General features: G+C 41.1%; 1 protein-coding gene across 1 annotated transcript in view; it reads right to left on the reverse strand.

The window, feature by feature from the left end:
* Positions 1-18210, reverse strand: part of LOC102306442 (metabotropic glutamate receptor 7) — a 74237-nt gene that overhangs the window by 37185 nt on the left and 18842 nt on the right. Inside the window, exons 3-4 of the mRNA XM_005931792.3 lie at positions 7512-7728; positions 353-488 (exon numbers count right to left, since the gene is read on the reverse strand). Of these exons, the coding sequence (XP_005931854.1) occupies positions 353-488; positions 7512-7728 (353 nt within the window). The remainder of the gene's footprint in view (positions 1-352; positions 489-7511; positions 7729-18210) is intronic.

The following is an 18210-nucleotide window of genomic DNA, read 5'->3' on the forward strand; positions in this document are numbered from 1 at the left end:
TTCCTTCACTTTCACATCCACTTTTTAGTCGTTTGAGCTGAATTTGCAGTTACCACAGTAAATGTTTGATTCTGTGTTTCTTTACGTAAACACTACCCATGGGGCATTGTAAATGAAACAATATCTCTGTTGCTTTGTTGTGATCTGTATTCCCACTTCTCCTCAGAGGCATGCTTGTGTTTGTGTTGTTACAGGTATGTTTGTGTTGCAGACACAGCCCGTGCACATGGTAAATCTGTGCCTCTAGCCTTTCTTCGGGAGCTGCTACTTAGAGATTAAAGACCTCGACATGGCAAATCATCAGCATGCCTGAACAGACATGGATGAAGCCAGAATGTGCGGCGCTGCTCACCGTATGTCTTCTTCGCTGGCAAAGATGATGACTGCCCGCGAGTGCTGCGTTTCCAGCAGTTGTTGGATGGTTTTGTCGTAATCTTCCAGCTTGGGGTTGTGTGGAATTTTTACAGACTGGGCGATGCAGATTCCACCTTTTTAATGGGAGAGAAGTAAGAAATGATAAGGCCTCTGGGATGATCTCACCCATTCACCCGCTCTTACACAGAAATGTATGCGCACAAACACACAGAAAAAGCCCAAGGTCAAAATATTTGCTTTGTTTTCTTATCCTCTATGAAAATCTATGAAAACAGAGCTGAAGACTCTGCTGATTTTAATGAAGCTGTCACGCGTGCTACACAGTCTAGATTATGTATATTCTTACTGTGCCCACAGTAACATTTCACTATAATCTGCAAACCACAATAGTATGCAATATGAAGCTCACACTGCGCCTTCTAACCGAGCATCAGTCTCAGAGTGAGGGAATTATAAACATATCAGCTATAACAAATCCAATAATCCACACCAACAGGGACATAAAGCTACAGATTTTATATTATGGATTTGGGAAAATCCAGCAGCTTGTCATTGATTTTTCATTTAAAGTCATTATCAAACAACTCTTACTGGAACCTGAACCAATCAGATAGCACAGCTGGCAATAACAAACAGAGAGCATATTAATACAGACAATAAATCACTCTCCGACGGGTCATCACTAATGAGTTTGTACTGGATGGAGGGCGCTGATTGCTTTAGAGACTAACTAAATACAGCAGTTGCTAAATACTTTATTTGGCACAGTATATCATCAGAACTGCCTTTTAGCACATGACTAGATATTGCTTTCTTTTATTCATCAGCCAGTTATTGAGTAGAGAAGCAAAACTATAGCTTTAAAAATAAATAAATAAGATTTTTGGCCTACTCTGGTGTGGTAATTACAGGTGTGGAGGATAAGATAACCTCTTAAGCACTTTGGATAAACAGATAATATGATCGCCTGTGCCAGAGAACATCTTAACCACTGTGGCCCTAGACTGAAGCAGCAGCTTTTGTCCCCCGGTGAACAGCAAACGTCTACCGAAACAATTAAAATTATTCCCACTCAAGCATTTTAATAGTCCGAATAACCTTTTAGTTTGAGTTTCTCTGCATAGTTAGAGAGGTGGAAGGAATCTCTTAATTGCCACTCTCTTCAGCCTCATTACTTTAATATAAACAGCTTTTCGCTGGGAGATCACACGTCTCCACGTCTCCAGTCAAGGTTTACTGTGGCAATTTCTGACGGCAGAAGATAAGAAAATGACAACAGCTAAACCTCCTCTTTACTCTCCATTTTTCTAGTATCAGCAAGCAAAAAATTGTGGATTTTTTTTCTTGATATAAGAAATAATCGAGTATGTGCCAAAAGACCTCTGGGATAGCTGCTGTTATCCTCCCTGCATGGACTAAACTTAAACATGGAGACACTGCCAATGTACTGGTTGTTGCTTAAGGGTTTGTTGTATCCTGTTAAAGTGAAACGTGCTTGATGTCATTTGTGCAGACTAGCCAGCGCTGTTGGTCTCAAAGGAACGGCATTTAAAGCTTTGTTTCAGCAGAGAGATTTCAGATCATTTCAGCCTGAATCTACAGTATGACACTGTATTTGTTATCTTTCTTTCCTTTTTTTTCTCCTCAGGAAGCTCTAGCTCTGTGTAGTGACTGATTTGGTTAAATTCATATTAGCTGCAGCTCTTAGTTCCCAGTTGCAGTGTGGCTGCAGGTACATGGATACATATAGTGACTGCAGGGAGGGGGAAAAAACAAAAGAAAACAGAACATACATCTGCTGAAAATCCATTATCTCCATTATAAAAATAAAGAAAAAAGAAACCTGGGGGCTTGTGTAAAGAGTCATGATGGTTTAACAGTCTTCAACAGCAATGTACTATAGGTCACAACAGTCAATTATACAGACAGATACCACAGGAGCCACTGATTAAGATAAAGAAGCATTTGGGGCAGATCCCATTTTCAGAAATAAAGAGCACCAGAAGTGAATGTGCTGCAGGCTTGAAACCACCCTAAAGGCTGCAGGCTGGTAGTTGTGCAACAGTGGCTAAATTATTGAATGGCTGCAGAAACCCTCATCTGTCAGTTAGTGAGATGGTCAGTCAGTTAGTTTGGAAGGCGGGCGCGATGAAACAGCAAGCGTTGTATCGGTGGTTCCACAGTACTGTGCGTTGGGTCGGGCCGTTTTCACCTGTCACAGGAAGCCGTGTGGACTTGAAAGAGTCCTCGACTCAAAGAGAAGATTTAAGCGAGAGGAGAGCGTGTGTCTGTGTGATGTGAGACAGATAAATGTCAAGTTCTGAGAGAAGAAAGTGTCTTATTACAACTAATTGAAGTCAATTCAAGAAAGAGGACTAGAGATAGAGATGGGGGTCTTTTAAGCTGTCGTTTACAGTCGGTGAGTGAGGACAGGAAGTGGATTTTTCAAAAATATATCAAAAGACTCGAAATTTCTTGAAGTCAAAGTGAGGTGAATTGGTTTGTGACATTGAAAGCTTTACCTTATTCACTTATTCGTTTACCTATGATCCAACGACAGCATAATAAGACTATATACACCATGAACCTGTACCCTCTGCTCCAACTATGATTAATATGTTAAAGTCAGCTTAATGATAATGATGGCTAAATTCATCAGGCCCTTGGAAGTTCTGCGCTTATCTGTTTGAGTGCCATAGGTCATGCACTGCATTAACTGCTTCAATTATTCATCCTCACTGCCCTCGGTTCTGGAAATGCACGGCAGGGTGAGGAATCCAGCATTGCCATTTTGCTTGGTGAAATATAAATCCCTTTAAATTAGAGGCTCTTGATGGATTCGACCCCCCGCGTGACTACTCAACACCCTCCAAACCTGAACCCCCAGGGGATCTATAATGCTGCAATTATATTTATCACCTCGATAGTCAAAAGGAAGGCCCTCTTCCCCCCAGTCTCTCTGGCTGAACACTTGGGAGTAAATCACTATGGACTGACAAACAGCTGACATTCACGTGCTACATCTTTGTGTCCTTCTTAATCCAGCGTGCCTTTTCACTGCTGGTCTGGGACTTGGCAAAGTCAGAGAGTCCTGCGAAAGTACTGTGGTCTATTTTATGACCGGTTTCATCCCCGGTCTCCTGCTATTGCTAAATATGAGTCCTGTCCTTAACAGGCCAATTTCTCCTCCCTCGCAACTCAGACTAGATGTAAAACTCATTGTGCTGGCAACTTACTGCGATCAATTCCACAGTGATACTTTGTGGGAGGTTTTCCTGAAATCCAAGTCGTTTTATCAAATGGGAAAACTAAAACCCATCGCTCTGGCTTGACTCCAGACAGACAGGAAAGTACAAACTACAGTTATCTCTGCCAACTTCACCTGAAGCCAGGATGAAGGTGCACAATAAGATAGTGCCTGCAGAGGAGAGAGAAAGTAGAACAAAAAAAAAAAAGAAACAAAAAAAAAAGACGGAGAGGAAAAAATTGAAGAGATCAATACAGGCTGGCCATCACTCTAGTCTCAGCTTGGGGTAATGGGCAGCCATATTGCATTAGTCCGCTAGATAGTTCTCCTTGAAGTGGTGAAGCGAGAATCCTACTAATGCATCTGACATTTCAATGCAACCAAACACGGCAGCCACAAAGAAATTTCTCAAGGCCTCGCAGATCAACTTGCACGGATGCTGAAACAATATCCACCCAGCAATGCTGCTGTTGTTGTTGTTGTAGTTGTTGTGCAGCTCTTAAAAACAAAAAAAAAAACTAACTGTATTTCTTCAAATAAAACCCACTTGTTATCTCCGATCAAGGCCGGGGGGGTGTGGATCACAGAAACAAATAAATATAGCCCCTTAATACAGGCCAGGAAATGAAACAATCCCCTCTGCCTGAAAATGTTTCGCAACACGGCTGCTAAGAAATTAAACAATTGCAGGAAGTGTTACGTTTCAGTGTCCTCAGGGAGTGTGTCAGGGAGGATCCAGGTTTGCAATATGAAGGTTTTCCATGGACGCTACAATGTTATGCATATTCTGCTATTGTTAGTTTTTTTTCTTCTATTATATTTACAGTTCATGTGCTCATGCTGTGCATCATTAAACACCGTGTGAAATTAGCAGAGCACGAGTGCATTTGGTAGCTGGATTGATCACCATCCTCGTTTTGACACACATTGATGTGTTGAGGGCAAGCGGGATCCTCCAGGCTTAAAAGGCGAAGCCAACCCAGAAGTGCCAGAGACTATAGTTCCTCAAATAGCCACTTGAGGCTGGATCCAAATGCAAGTCAGCCCCCAAAGACTCCCACGTGCACACGACAGCCTGTTACAAAAAATGCTTTTAGTCGGCACTGCTAATTTTCCTGTTCATGAAAACTGTACGGGGGGTACATTTTTAATAACTCACCAGAGTAAATTTTATGAGAGCCCAAAGTTATGCATTATTAGAGACGTTTCCGCTTTGAGTGACAGGCAGATGGAAAACAGGCGGCTATAGCTGCTAGCTGTCTGCTGCTCATCAGCTCAGCTCTGTTGTCTGGAGCACTTTTAATACAATTATCTGACTAATCTTGTTTGCTGTGTGGCTAATTGTACCAAAAGACCACTGACGATGCCTGTGATGTAGTATTTTGTTAATTTTATTGTTAAGTTAAAATTAAAGCATTGTAGTTTTTTTTATATGCTAGGTATCTGTTCAATGCATCCTTAAATACAGCTTTCTAACCATCCAAAAATAAACACTTTTAGCTCTAAAAAAAAAAAAACCAAGATGGCAGCCCATTGTTTATAGATCTGTGCATCAGAGTGATGCTCTACTTGTTGTTAAAGTAAAATAAAAAGTTTAACAGATAAACTCAGGCAATCCTGTTGATTTAATTTAAGACTGAGTCACTGCTCGCCACAGTATTAAGAGTGTAATGCAGTAACTTTAACAGGGCAAGTGGGAGAAGATTGGAACGAGGCTTAGTACCTAATCATGATTACTTATAGAGATGAAATGGAGGATATTACAAACTAAGGCCTGCCTCTAACAAAAGCCTGTTACGTCCTGAAGTTGAGGTAAATAAAGAACCCGGTGATTATTTAGGAAATATAGTCAGCCATTTAGAATAATTCTTATTTAATTCAATACCTTTGCGGTTAGTTCTGGTGCAGAACCGGTGCCCCTGAATGAATTCTGTGACTGTACATTCACGCTATTACATAATTAATGTGTTTATTAAAGATAAGATGCCTTGGGTACTGGAAGCTTTCCGTCATAGGGAATAATTCCCATTTGTGTATGAATACAAAATAGTGCAAAGCGACTGGAGCTCAGTTGCAACAGTGTGACTGAACAACAATGGCTTATAATTCCATAGCCCTTATGTAGCTGTTAGAGAGTCATAATAATATCACAGTGTTTACTGCTCTTTGCATAAGAATATAGGAGACATCAGTAGGAAATGAGAAAACTAGTGGGAAGAAGCTGTGTTTATCTCAGGATACTGTTTAGGATAAATTTAATATCCAAAATGAGTCTTAAATCAGGTCTTTTTCCTATTTGTTCCTATTCAGGCTACTTTCTCTCTCTTACTTCTGCCTCTGCCCCGTCTATCTGTCGATGCATATTACTCAGGCACAAACAGCTTCTTAAAGTTTTAATGAGTGATCACACTGGACATGAATGCACACAGATAAAATATTCATGCATGCTGGACTTCTGATCGGTGCCTGTGGGACATCATTAGCTTCGCTCATTTTAGAGGTTTCTGCGCATTAGTCTATTAGAAGAAGAGACAGAGATCACTCCCTTCAAAATTACAGGAAATGGACTGGGATCTATAGAGGTGAGAAGCAGCAAAGTACTTCTGTGGCATGGCTGTGTCCTATCATGGATGAAGGGTAATTTTTCCCAGACCTGGGTGACATCCATCTTCTTTGCACAAAGGAGAAAAAGGCAGAGAAGCTACAAAAAGCCCAGCTGTTGTTACCTCTTGTGCATTAAGATCTTTCTGCAATCATTCAGTATGTTTGTTTGAATACACAGGGCATTGAAAATGTGGAGTAATGTACCCTTGTCCTAATTTCACACACAAACTGCAGTAGCAACTGCAGAAAATCTCTGCAGACCCTGTAAAGCGCAGCACAATAAACTCAATTTTTTGATAAAGCTAGTTGACCCGTTGTACTGTATACCAACTGAGCATCTCCTGGCGACAGTAACGACCGCTGTTTCACACAGACCGCTATGTGCCAACAACAGCAGCAATGTGGAAAAAGCTGGTGAGTCACGCGTGTGCACAATTTTCAGCCCAGTTACAGCCAGAAACCACCTCACCTGTGTGAATGCAAAGCTCTGCTGTAAGATCCTAACCTCTCTGGACACAAGTCTAAACATAATCACCTGTTTACCCAGCAAAAGGATCACCGTGGCTTTAAACAATCAGAACAAAACAAACAAAGCTGTTTCTAATAGGGAACTTTATCGACCATTAATTTTCTTTGTAATTATATGGCTTTTGTGAGAACAGCCTAAAAACGTTCAAGAAGCTTGACTCCATTTACTAAGCAGACTAAATATCTTAAACCTCTCTGCTACATACAGACCAGAGCGATTCGAGGTGACTACTCAGAGAGACCATCTTTGCTCAGACTCGTGCAATCTCACTTCCAGTGGTAAAAAACAAACAACAAAAAAAGAAAAAAACCCACAATGGCAGAATATAAAACAAAACTCTCCCAAATGACCAGTTTCCGGACTATTCTCTTTTCTCCTTTTTGGATAAAGTGAACATGTTAGACATGTATTTTCAAACAATACCCTTTCTGCTTCAGCAAAATACTCAATGATTGCATTTAAATAAGAGTAAGATGTGTTTGGGCTTTCCTCATTACTGTGACGCGGCATCTTCTCTACAAGCTGTTTCTCTGTCTACATTTCTAGTAACACTCCACAACTGGCTGGGGAGAGAAAGCAGAAGTTGCCAAACAGATCAATAATTCATCCACCCAAAACAGATTTTATAATGAATTGGAAAGGCAAAACTAATCATCTTCTGGGTGGGTGCAAGTGCAAGTGCGTTTTAAAAATTGTAAATACACATTTCAGAAAATAATTAGAACTTAACTTTGTGGACGGGTCACCTTTCTTTACCTGCTTCTTTGGAGAGTTGTGTGAAAGCCTCCACTCCCTTCTCTCCATAGCTGCCCTCCGAGGCGATGGTGGAGACGTAAGTCCAGTTCAGCGCTAGGATAATGTCCACCATGGCCTGGGCCTGGAACGAGTCTGGCGGAACCACCCGAGAGAAAAAGTCATAGCGTCTGTCATCACTCAGCTCCGGGGCCGTTGATGCGTAGCTGATCTGCGGGATCTTAAAGAGAAGAAGTGCGGCTGTTATTGTGGTGCAGCAGCAAAAGGTAGTTTCCGTGGTGACTACTTGGACAAATCACATTTTTTGAATGACTGTGTTTGAAATTGCGCACTATTTATTGTACGGTGCACTACATTTGCTCTCTGTCATTTTATTTAAGTGCTCTCAATTTAGTATTCAAAGTGTGAAATGTATGCGCTATATACCCTCGGCTCGGCGCTCTGAAAAAAAGATCCCGCAGTGGAACGCAGTAAGAGTATGTTTTTCTACCATTCTCAGAGACTGATAGAGTGTTTACCCAGGTCAGCCATATTTTGAGGCTAAACTGCCTCGAGATGGGTGAGAAGACTTTTATGTCTTTGAAAACTAAATACAAAGCAACTTCCAGCAGCAACACTTACTAAGAAAACTGGAGGAGAAACAGCTCTATAAGAAGACAAGCATCTCTAAGGCTTACTACACATCATCTGTTTAAAGCATACTTTGTTTAAATATTACTTTAAGCCAAAGGGGATCTTTATTCTTAGTGTTCTTTAACACTACCCATTCTGTCACAAATGTTTGCAAAGGCAGAGTCTGCCGCTTAAATTTTGTACACCTGCAGCAATGGGACTGAAAATATCTGGTTCCAACGGTTCAAACTTGTCTTTAAATATCTTAAACTGAGCCTTGGGGCAGCACCTGAGTTGTCAGCTTAAGTTGAGTTTTCTGATTGGTTTAACTCTGCAAGCAGAACGTTTAAAGAGCAGGTGGGTGGGACTGCTGGCTTACATACAAGAGTAGAAAAACCTTAAACTGATTGGTTGGGGCAGTCTGAAGTTTTTGGGTCGTTTGATTTACTTGTGCATACACTCAACTCATTGTCTGTAACTTTGGTCATGTTAAATAAACGTTCCACCATTATAACAGCATATCTATGATAGAAAATGAAGGAAAACATAATAGCAAACCTTTAGCTAACACAGTGGCTAATGCAGAAAATGTAAACACTGTTCATCTCCTTTCACTGTGTCATAGCCAGATGTTGATCAATGTTTTTGACAAATTGGGGTGTAAAATAAATGAGCGTTTTACTTTCCTTATATTTCATATTACCTCATCAACTGATCAAGTACATATTCACATTATGCAATATTTTACAAGGCCTATATTGGGTCTATTACCCAGGCCATATGCAGAGCTGTCACTTTCAACTCTTATAGCATATCAATGAAGACTTATTGCAGAAAATGCCTTTGCAGCACTTTTTATAAAACAGCAGCACAGATTGTACTCTGTAACACTTACCCCTTAATAAGACCTTAATCTGTCTCCATCATCCTTTAGCATAGCCAAATTTAGAACTTAAAGAACTCAATATAACTGTGCTACTGACCTCATCTATGCATATAGAAAGACAAGTTTTATTTCATTTCTAGAGCCTTCTAGACTTTCAATCACATCCTAAGGCCTTTCTCAGTGAAGGAAGTAAGGTAGCATGCACCAAAAAAAAAAAAATACAAATAAAAAAGATGACTCAAAAACCTGGAGTTTAACATTTTAACATAAATCCATCAGGTGCTTTTCTTCATTGTGAAAGCCCTGTTTACAAATTCAAGAATGGACTTTAATGTTCACATTATTAAGGTTTTTATGCTGAATGGACAAGAAACATGTTATTTAAAACTTGCAAACGGTGCTTTCATTCTGCCTCATTAAGACTCGAGGTGCCTTCTGCACTCGTGCTACATCCGGTCTTAATGGGTTAAAGAAAGCAACATAATCACACTTAATTATCACCCCAATCTACGCAGCTACTGTGCAATTTAGTGAATGAGCAGATAAATAAGAGTGTCTCAGAAGAACATAAAACTGATTCAGTAAGGTCAAGCTCTTTACAAAGATGCAAGACAGTCATTTTTCCTAATGTTTAGAAAAAGGTTAATAGTCTGCAGGTGTTCTCTGAGTACCCTTTGAGTGGTTCAGATTTTGATGGAAACTCATTCTGTCAGTCCACCACTTTGGTCCAGAATTACCTATTAAAACTAAACAATTTTATGCCATGAAACTTTTCACAAGGCTGCATGGTTCACACATCAAACATTTCAACTGTCCAGTACTTTGATTATAACCAAATACTTTCATCCTGACGGTATTCCTGGAATAGACTTTATGTTAGGGCTGGGCGATATGGCCTAAAATTCATATCGCGATATAATTCGAAGCATGCGCGGTAACGATATATATTGCGGTATATTCTTTTCTTCTGTATAACGTATTTTCCACACTATAAAGCACACTTAAAATCCTTTAATTTTCTCAAAAATCGAGAGTGTACCTTTTGTATGAATTCTGGTTGTGCTTACTGACCTCGAACCGATTTGGGCGTGCAGAAATCTGTTAAAAAATGTTTTAGTACAACTTTGGTAAGCCGCACTGCTTGATGGATTGTCAGAGCATTACGGCTGCCTTAGTGAGGAGCTTCGCGGAGTAATCTGGGTCCAAAACTCCGTCTTCTTCAGGTCCCAAAATCAAACGAACACTGAGAGTTAAAAACGGTCTAAATTCTTTAATCTTTAATAAAATCATCAGCGTTGCTGCTATACCAGGTGTAACAATTAAGTTTAACATCCAGGCATCCATGAAAACAGAAGTTATTAAAGTTAGGAGTTAGAAGGACGTTAGCTCGCTAGTTTCCACCTAAACATGACATACCATGTTCTGACTGAGAGATTTTTGAAACTAATTAAAACGTACAGCTCTGCTACCACTTCCGACATAAAGGAAGACAGAAAACTAAACAGCAGTGGCGTTTGCAGGGTTACTGAAGTTGGACTACCTGGTATATAATGTTGTGCTACGTGATTGCTAGCGAGACAGCTATGTTAGCATAACATTAGCACAGTGAAGCTGGAGGATGAACGCCAACTTTTTTTCCACTCGATAAAAGTTAACGTGAGGGATTCTGGTGGTTAGGGACAAATGCAATCGTATAGCAGGATGCTATACACGGGCCAAACTTCAGTGAGGAGAACAACTGAGATCATTCATCCACAATACAAGATTAGTTATTAATATACGATTAATATAATATATAATTAATATAATAATATCACGATCGCAGACTTTAGAGGGAAAACCAGCACACCGCAGACCACGGCCTCTCTGCGTGAGGATCTAAACATATTCTACGCTAGATTCGACACAGCGAACACCATGAGACCGGACAGTGTGCGCACCGCGGATGACGTCAGTGCGCACACTGTGTCTGAGGAGGATGTGCGGAAGTGCTTCAGGAAGGTGAACGCGTGCAAAGCTACTGGTCCGGAGGTGAGCTTCCCTCCCTCCAAGACATCTACAGGAAGCGCTGCCTGAGGAAAGCGGGGAGGATCATCAAGGACTCCAGTCGCCCCAGCCATAAACTGTTCAGACTACTTCCCTCAGGAAGGAGGTTCTGCAGCATCCGGTCCCGAACCAGCTGACTGAGAGACAGCTTCTTCCACCAGGCCATCAGACTGCTGAACACATCATAGACACCTCACCTCCACTACTGGAACTTCAACATTATGCACTCCATACTGTACAGTAATGCCACTGTTTTGCACATGTCTCAACTCTGTATATTTTATATATTTTATTTTATTGTTTACTCTATTTAATTTATAAAATATGTGTATACACACACACATGTAGAAAAACATTTAGTATACACATCCAGAAATGCATATACTATTATATATTGTACATAATATTTATTAGTTTCAGATTTAACCATTCTTGTATTTTGCTTGTTTACGTTATTGTATTTTGCTCAACTCTGTTGCTTGTGAAGCTCGCACACAAGAATTTCACTCACATGTACTGTACCAATGTACCTGCACATGTGATGTGACAATAAAAGTGATTTGATTTGATATACTGCAACAACATGGGAATAGAGCAGCTGCAAGAGAATTCAACATTAATGAATCAATGTTACGAAAGTAGAGGAAGCGCAGTTTTTGGCTTTACCCATATTTCAAAAGTTTCTTTGCTATGACTGTCGGCATAATTTGCAGATGATAATGGTTTTAGCCGCTGCGATACTTTCGACCAAAACAGGCGCAGCTTGATGACATCATCAACATGCACTATAGCGATAGAGCGGTATAGTCAAAATCTCTATCATTGGCCAAATTTATATAGTTTCTATTGTATATCGTTTATATCACCCACCCCTACTTTATGTGTGTTCAGACAGAAAATTAAGTCACTTTTAAAGTCACTGCAAGGACAAGAGTGTGCACGAATTTGTCTGGAAAGGTGCAAATTGATGCCAAGACACATCAGTGTGTAATAATGGAAGTCTGTGCATAACCCAGGGATTTAAATGGAGTGGGAAAGAATGGCAGAATGGGAGAACAGAAAAAACTTTCACAGACACACGCAGTGCACCCAGTGTTAGCTGTAGCTGTGCATCTGGCTGTTTGGGGTGAATAAACACAAATAATCCAGCTGTTAAATTTGCACAAATGACACGAGGCGACGCTATGCTTTCTGTGTCTGAAAACAGTGTTTCTCTTCTCTTCTATTCACATGAGCTGTATTAGCTACTAAAAAATCCAAACTCCTCAGACAACAAAGGGATCTAGTGTTTAGCCAGTGTGTTTCGGGATTTGCCACCATAACCACATCTGCTGTCACTTTTAGGTTAAAAATGCCCCCCTCCCCCTCTGCTTCCATTAGACAGGTGGGTGCACAAGCAGAGACATACAGCATGTCCTCTTGAACCCAGTGAAGTAGCCCATTACACAGTCCATTAAAAGCAGTGTGTGAATGGCATTCATTTCTGTTAGCGTGATCAAAAGCAGTCGGACACTGGGGAAACACAAGAATGAGGACACTGCAGCTCGCTGATGAGAATGCTTCAATTCACACAGTGTGAGCTATAGCTTTGACCCACAACTCACAGAGGGTCAGTTGCACAAAACTGACAAATGGAGGACCAGAGGTGGGGGTTAGACTCAAGGTAGCTCAATATGTTTCAAGCAATAAACAAATAAACACATAAAAAGAAGAAATCAGCCAATGTCAAATTTAAGTCAATGTATGAGCAGGGAATGCTGTTGCATCACAAGTCAGATACTACCAAATCCGCCTAAATTGAGTGTACTGGGTTAAAGATGAAGTACAACAAAGTAATGGAAAAGCAAAAGCAACAGTGATTTGAATTTAAAAAGGCTCTTCTTCCTGAAAGTGAAGCACCTATTTGGAACATTTGATAGGGTTCCATCTATCAGTGCTGCTGTAGTAATACCGTGGAGTAAAAAGGTGTTATAGGTTTGTTGAATCACGTCCTATCTCCGCTCCAGCTGGGACCAAAAGCTTCTTGAACATTTGGCTCTCAGGAGCTTTTCGCTGCAGGGAAACATTTAAGATGGCAATGTCTTTTTACTTTGTCTCAGGCTTGCACCCTGTTGATATAATTTCTCCACTCCCTATGTCACAGGAATTGCAGCGCAAACATTCGCACGTTCAGTCGGTCCTTTTTTAATTAGCACTTTGACCTCCAGGTAACAAAAGTGCAAAACCCTGATTGAGGAAAAGCTCGGTTGCCGAGATTAAACCTGCTGAAAGTATAAACTGATGCTGACAAGATTGTAACACCTTTCAATTTTCCTATCTGGCGGTTATTAATTTAGCTCCCTGTATGAAATAAGTGGATTAAATTAAAATCTTAACTTGATTATCTTTCTCAGTAGATTAGAAGAAACCGAGTTTCACGTTTCCACTTTGGTCACAGTTACGTGACCGATTCTCAAATCCGTCAAACAAATAAGCTCTCATTGCAACAAATTGCAGCAGATTTGAATGTCTTTAGAGACGCTGATAATGCAGACATAATCAGGCAAGGAGAACAGATATTTCATCAACACTTTTGAATTGTTTTTCCGCAAATGACAATCTGGAGTAAAAGATTTGTTTTCCCTCAGTCCTTCCATCTAATTTGCTTTTATCTATATTGCACTTGATACTTTTTGTGACTCGCATGTTTCAATAAGACATTTGACGCTATTACATGTGAAAGATGACAACATTCATAACGACGTCTTTTACGCTACAGTGCCAACAAGGTGAAGAGATGACACCGATGCCTGAAAGCAGTCTGTGTCGATGACAACTACAATAACCATGAACCGATCATGAGCAACTAAAGTCAGGCCAAGAAAGAATGATTAATGATGCCCCCCTTCAGTATCACAATTACCCAAAGCTGATGTCTGGCACCTGTCATCTGCAGTATAGATCAAGGGAAGGATTGCTGAGGGTAATCGTTGGCTTGCTCTTGAATGTATCTGGGCTGACAGGATCGATGGAGGGAAAACACAGAGGTCTGTTATAGGGGACACTGTTTTATTGATTTACCACCACAAAGTGCCGTAGCCGCCCTGAATAAAAATCTGTTGGAGGAGCTTAACGAAAGTAGAGGGGGAAAAAAGAAGAAAAGGAAGGCAGAGACTGAAGGTGGGAGGTGGGAGGAGGGTGGTAATCTGCTTACTGACATTAAATGAGAATTTCAACCTGGGTGTTTAAGTGGAGAGGTGACTAAGCGAGGTTGTGTAAAGGTTAGGCGCATTCACAGTTAGTGGGAATGCCAGGTGAAGTTAATTAGAGCACCGTGGCCTTTTGCTTGAATTTTCACATACGGCAGCCCACAAGCACCACGGGCAGCTTTAAAGAAAGGTGAGAGACTGTAATGTTTGTGCTTAAACTGTCCTGCTCTGCTAATGTGAAGGTGATAATTCTAATGAGCTGAGAGCAATTCTTGCAGATGCTGCTGGCTGCATGGTCTCTCTCTCGTGCCACAATTTGTGATTATTTGAAGAGAAATATGCAGCATATGGCACGGCACGACTCTCAGGCGGGGTAATGGCAAACATCTATCCCTGAAGATATGAACGGACACATATCCTTCTGTACAAAACAGAGGGCTATAACAGTCCATGGATTCTAAACTAAAAACAAGGGCCATCTTTCAAAGTCAGAATTTCTCTTAAAAAAAACAAAAAACGAGACTCTGACTCCATCACTCAAAAATTAGGCACAGAACACTGGAATATTGTCCAGGCTGGGCTTTCTATCCATTAATCCAAGAGCAACTCTCAAAAACACAGCTCCAAATAAACTGTGAGTGACACGGCTGAAATGTTTCCCATGGATGGCTCTAACTGGGGCAAGGGCATCCAGGCAATTCTTGTTGCAGGAATCCCTGTGCCTCTATTTGCTGCATGATTAGCTTCTAAGTATATCTTGACATCAGTCAGCTCCACTCGGCTGTTGGTAACAATTCTCCACAGTGATGGCGGAAATGACAGCGGGTTCTGACAGACTGAACTCTAACCCCATGCTGTCTGAGGCTGAGCGCCAACACACAGATTGTCCACATGACACCAGCGCAATCACATGCAAACTCTGAGCGTGATCCTCCAAACTGGCCAACCAAAAAGCTACACACCCTGGCCGTAATAGAGCAAATAATTGCTGCCAGAAAAAAAAAAAATCTCTCATCACTAGATTTATTTGTAGCTCCGCTGCCTGGCGTTGTAAAACAACGATGGTCGATATTCTATAAACAAAATAATGCAGCACTATAAACAGGCCTGTAAAGATATTGAGCTGTTATCAAGTTTTACAACTTTCCCGCTAAATCAAGTCTTGAAAGCTGTGGTGCATGGCGGGCGGGGTCGGGAGGGGAACACACAGACACGGGTTTGTATTCAGACAGCAGTGCCATTTGTAAGCAGGGCAGAGGTAATGACTGTGTCCATACATGCAACCTCAGGCTGGGCTTTGGTAATCTCTCTTTACCAGAGCGTGGCACTGCCAGCACAGCCGAAGAGGCAGGGAAGGAAGGGTGGGGGGAACTGACAGCTTTCCCTCCCTCTATCTGTCACCCTCTCCCCCTCTTTCTTCCTGCCCATCTGTGTCTCTCATTCTCACTCAAACTCTCCTTTTGTGAAGGCTCTGTCTCATCAATGCGCCCCCATACAACCTGTAACTCTCAGTCTCGCTCCCTTGTTTTCCGCCCCTCGGTGTATTTCAAACCAGCTGAAGGGAGACGAGTGAGTTTCATCTTCCTGTGCGTCTCTTCCTCCCTGTCGGCTGTCCGCATGCAGACACGCCCATACAGATGATCAGCAGACACTTCCTGCCCAGAGAGGTCCTTAGGCTGCCAGTTTCCCCCCAACCTGAGACAATCTGCCTTCAGTCATTTGGTCGAATGCCAGCCAACTTTGCCCTTCGTGGTGTCCTTCGTCCTCCTCTTTCCATATTTTTTCATTTTAACCCTCGCTCCAAAATTCTCCCACATACAATTAATTTTCAAAAGCAAATAGAACTACTGGGATTTTATCTTTGCAATTTCTATCAACAATGCATCTGCAAATTTGTCAGTACCAAAGCAAAATCAGAATGTAGAAGGTTCACTGGGAGGTCATTTCATTCACAACAAATGCTGTGCCAACTTAAAGAGATCATTCTTTTAATAATAATGTTTATGAAACGTCAAGTGTCGACATTAAAGTTGACACATTAAACATTTGTTTGTTTATACATTTAGCAAATATCGACAATTAAAATAGAATTTGTGTATATTTGAAATTGTGTTTCAAAGTCTGATATTCACTCTCCCATTAGCTCTGGTTTTGGTCTCTACCAAATATGCTGCTACGTACCAAAGAAAGCCTCTTTAATGAGTCAGTCACACTAAAGTTAAAATAGGACATTTAAAGCTCATAGTTGCTCAGACTGAGAGGGCAACAACCACAACCTCTGGGTGACCACTTTTCACAAAGCAACTGGTCAAGTCATCTGATGAAAGTGAACCGGACTCCAGACAGTCTCAGTCCAACTCTGACTGACTGCTATCGCACTCAAACAGACTGGCAAAAATAATCGCTGCCTGGAAACCGCTGTCTAATTTATAAACGAGACAGACTGCTAAGACGTTGCGATCAGTCACTTGTGTCTCTTTGCAACAGAGATTTAACTGGTTTGGAACTGATTGCATTCTGACTTTATTCTTATATAAAAGCACGGTTGCCGAGCATTTATGTCATTTTGCAGTTCAATTGCTGTCCTGCTGCGACTGTGCCACTATTTGTGGAAGTATTTATGAATTTCTGATTCATATTTATAATTTTATGGATGGACTATAAGTATAAGTAGTTAATTTTTGTGTAAACAAAAAATGAAACATAATTTCCCTGGGGATTAATGAAGTATTCTGATTCTGATTTTGATAAATAGATGTCAAAAGATTTGCAACAGACGGGAACAGATTTGCAATTTTTGCCTGTTTTTTGTAGATAATTGCTGTATTATCACAAACATGATGTCATTTCAAACTTGAACCCATTCAATTGCAAACTGATAGCAATTGAATGGGTTTTAAATGAATGGGTTGAATGGAGTCAATAGATTTGCTGACTCCATCTGTTTTTAGCCACTTAGAAGACGGAAACTGACTGCGAGCGGTCACAGACCTGATCCTTGTCTCCAAAGCAACTATTTCGAATGCAGCGAGATCACAAGTGCGTTGCACAATAGAAATCATTTCGACCGTGTCTAATCACTGTTTACGTTAGTGTGACTGCACCGTAGCACTTAAGTGTGCCGCTATCTACTAGTTGCTGCCTGCGTCTGACCTTGAACAGAAAGAGTGAAGTGTGTAATTATAGGTTATTATAATTAAGTACAATTACAATACATAGACTGAATTGAAATTAAATGTGAATACAATTAAAGTTGCACCACGCTAACATGGTGATGGAGCTGTGAAATGAAGCATGAGTAGCACAGGTCCTGTGACTTACATGGCTGAAGCCAGCCATCTTGCAGCCTGCAGTTATTTCCAGTTTACAGTCACAAACCCAACTATTCACATTTACATCCTTCCTAAGTGTGGTGTGTGTCTCAAGTCTTGGATTAAAAGATACTGTAGTTGGCAAAGAAAATTAGGTTTTAACAGCGGTTGGGAGACAGGTTACTTATTTTAATCCCTCCACCACTAATGTCTTTACTCTCATTTTTCTCTCCTCTCCAAGGCCAGCCTCATATTGCTCATTTTGCCATTTTCCCGGCAGCTTTTCAACAAGGATATTACTTGAACACTATTTAACCAGTCGGGATGTTTATTGTTGCAGCAGCTGGTTTTTTGCCTTGTTCTTCTTGTAGAGAAATCACAACACCCTTTCAGAGTTGCCCACACGTTGAACTAGCCCCGGTGTTACATGACAGAAAGTTAGGCTTTTATAATCCTTTATCTAACACGACCTTCCATCGTCTCCTTCTTTCCGCCCACTTTTCTTTCTCCCAGTCGATTCCCTCACCCTCTGTCTCTCCCGCTCACTCCATGCCAGTCCCCTGGGCAGCTCCCGTGCTCTGTGCCGGGCCTGAGCTCTTGCATGGCTGCCCTGCCAGAGTGTATTTTAAGACAACCAGCATGTTTCTCCATGGGTATAG

Source organism: Haplochromis burtoni, unplaced genomic scaffold (genome assembly GCF_018398535.1).
Source record: "Haplochromis burtoni strain Fernald_Lab_line unplaced genomic scaffold, NCSU_Asbu1 Contig_146, whole genome shotgun sequence".
NCBI lineage: Eukaryota > Metazoa > Chordata > Actinopteri > Cichliformes > Cichlidae > Haplochromis > Haplochromis burtoni.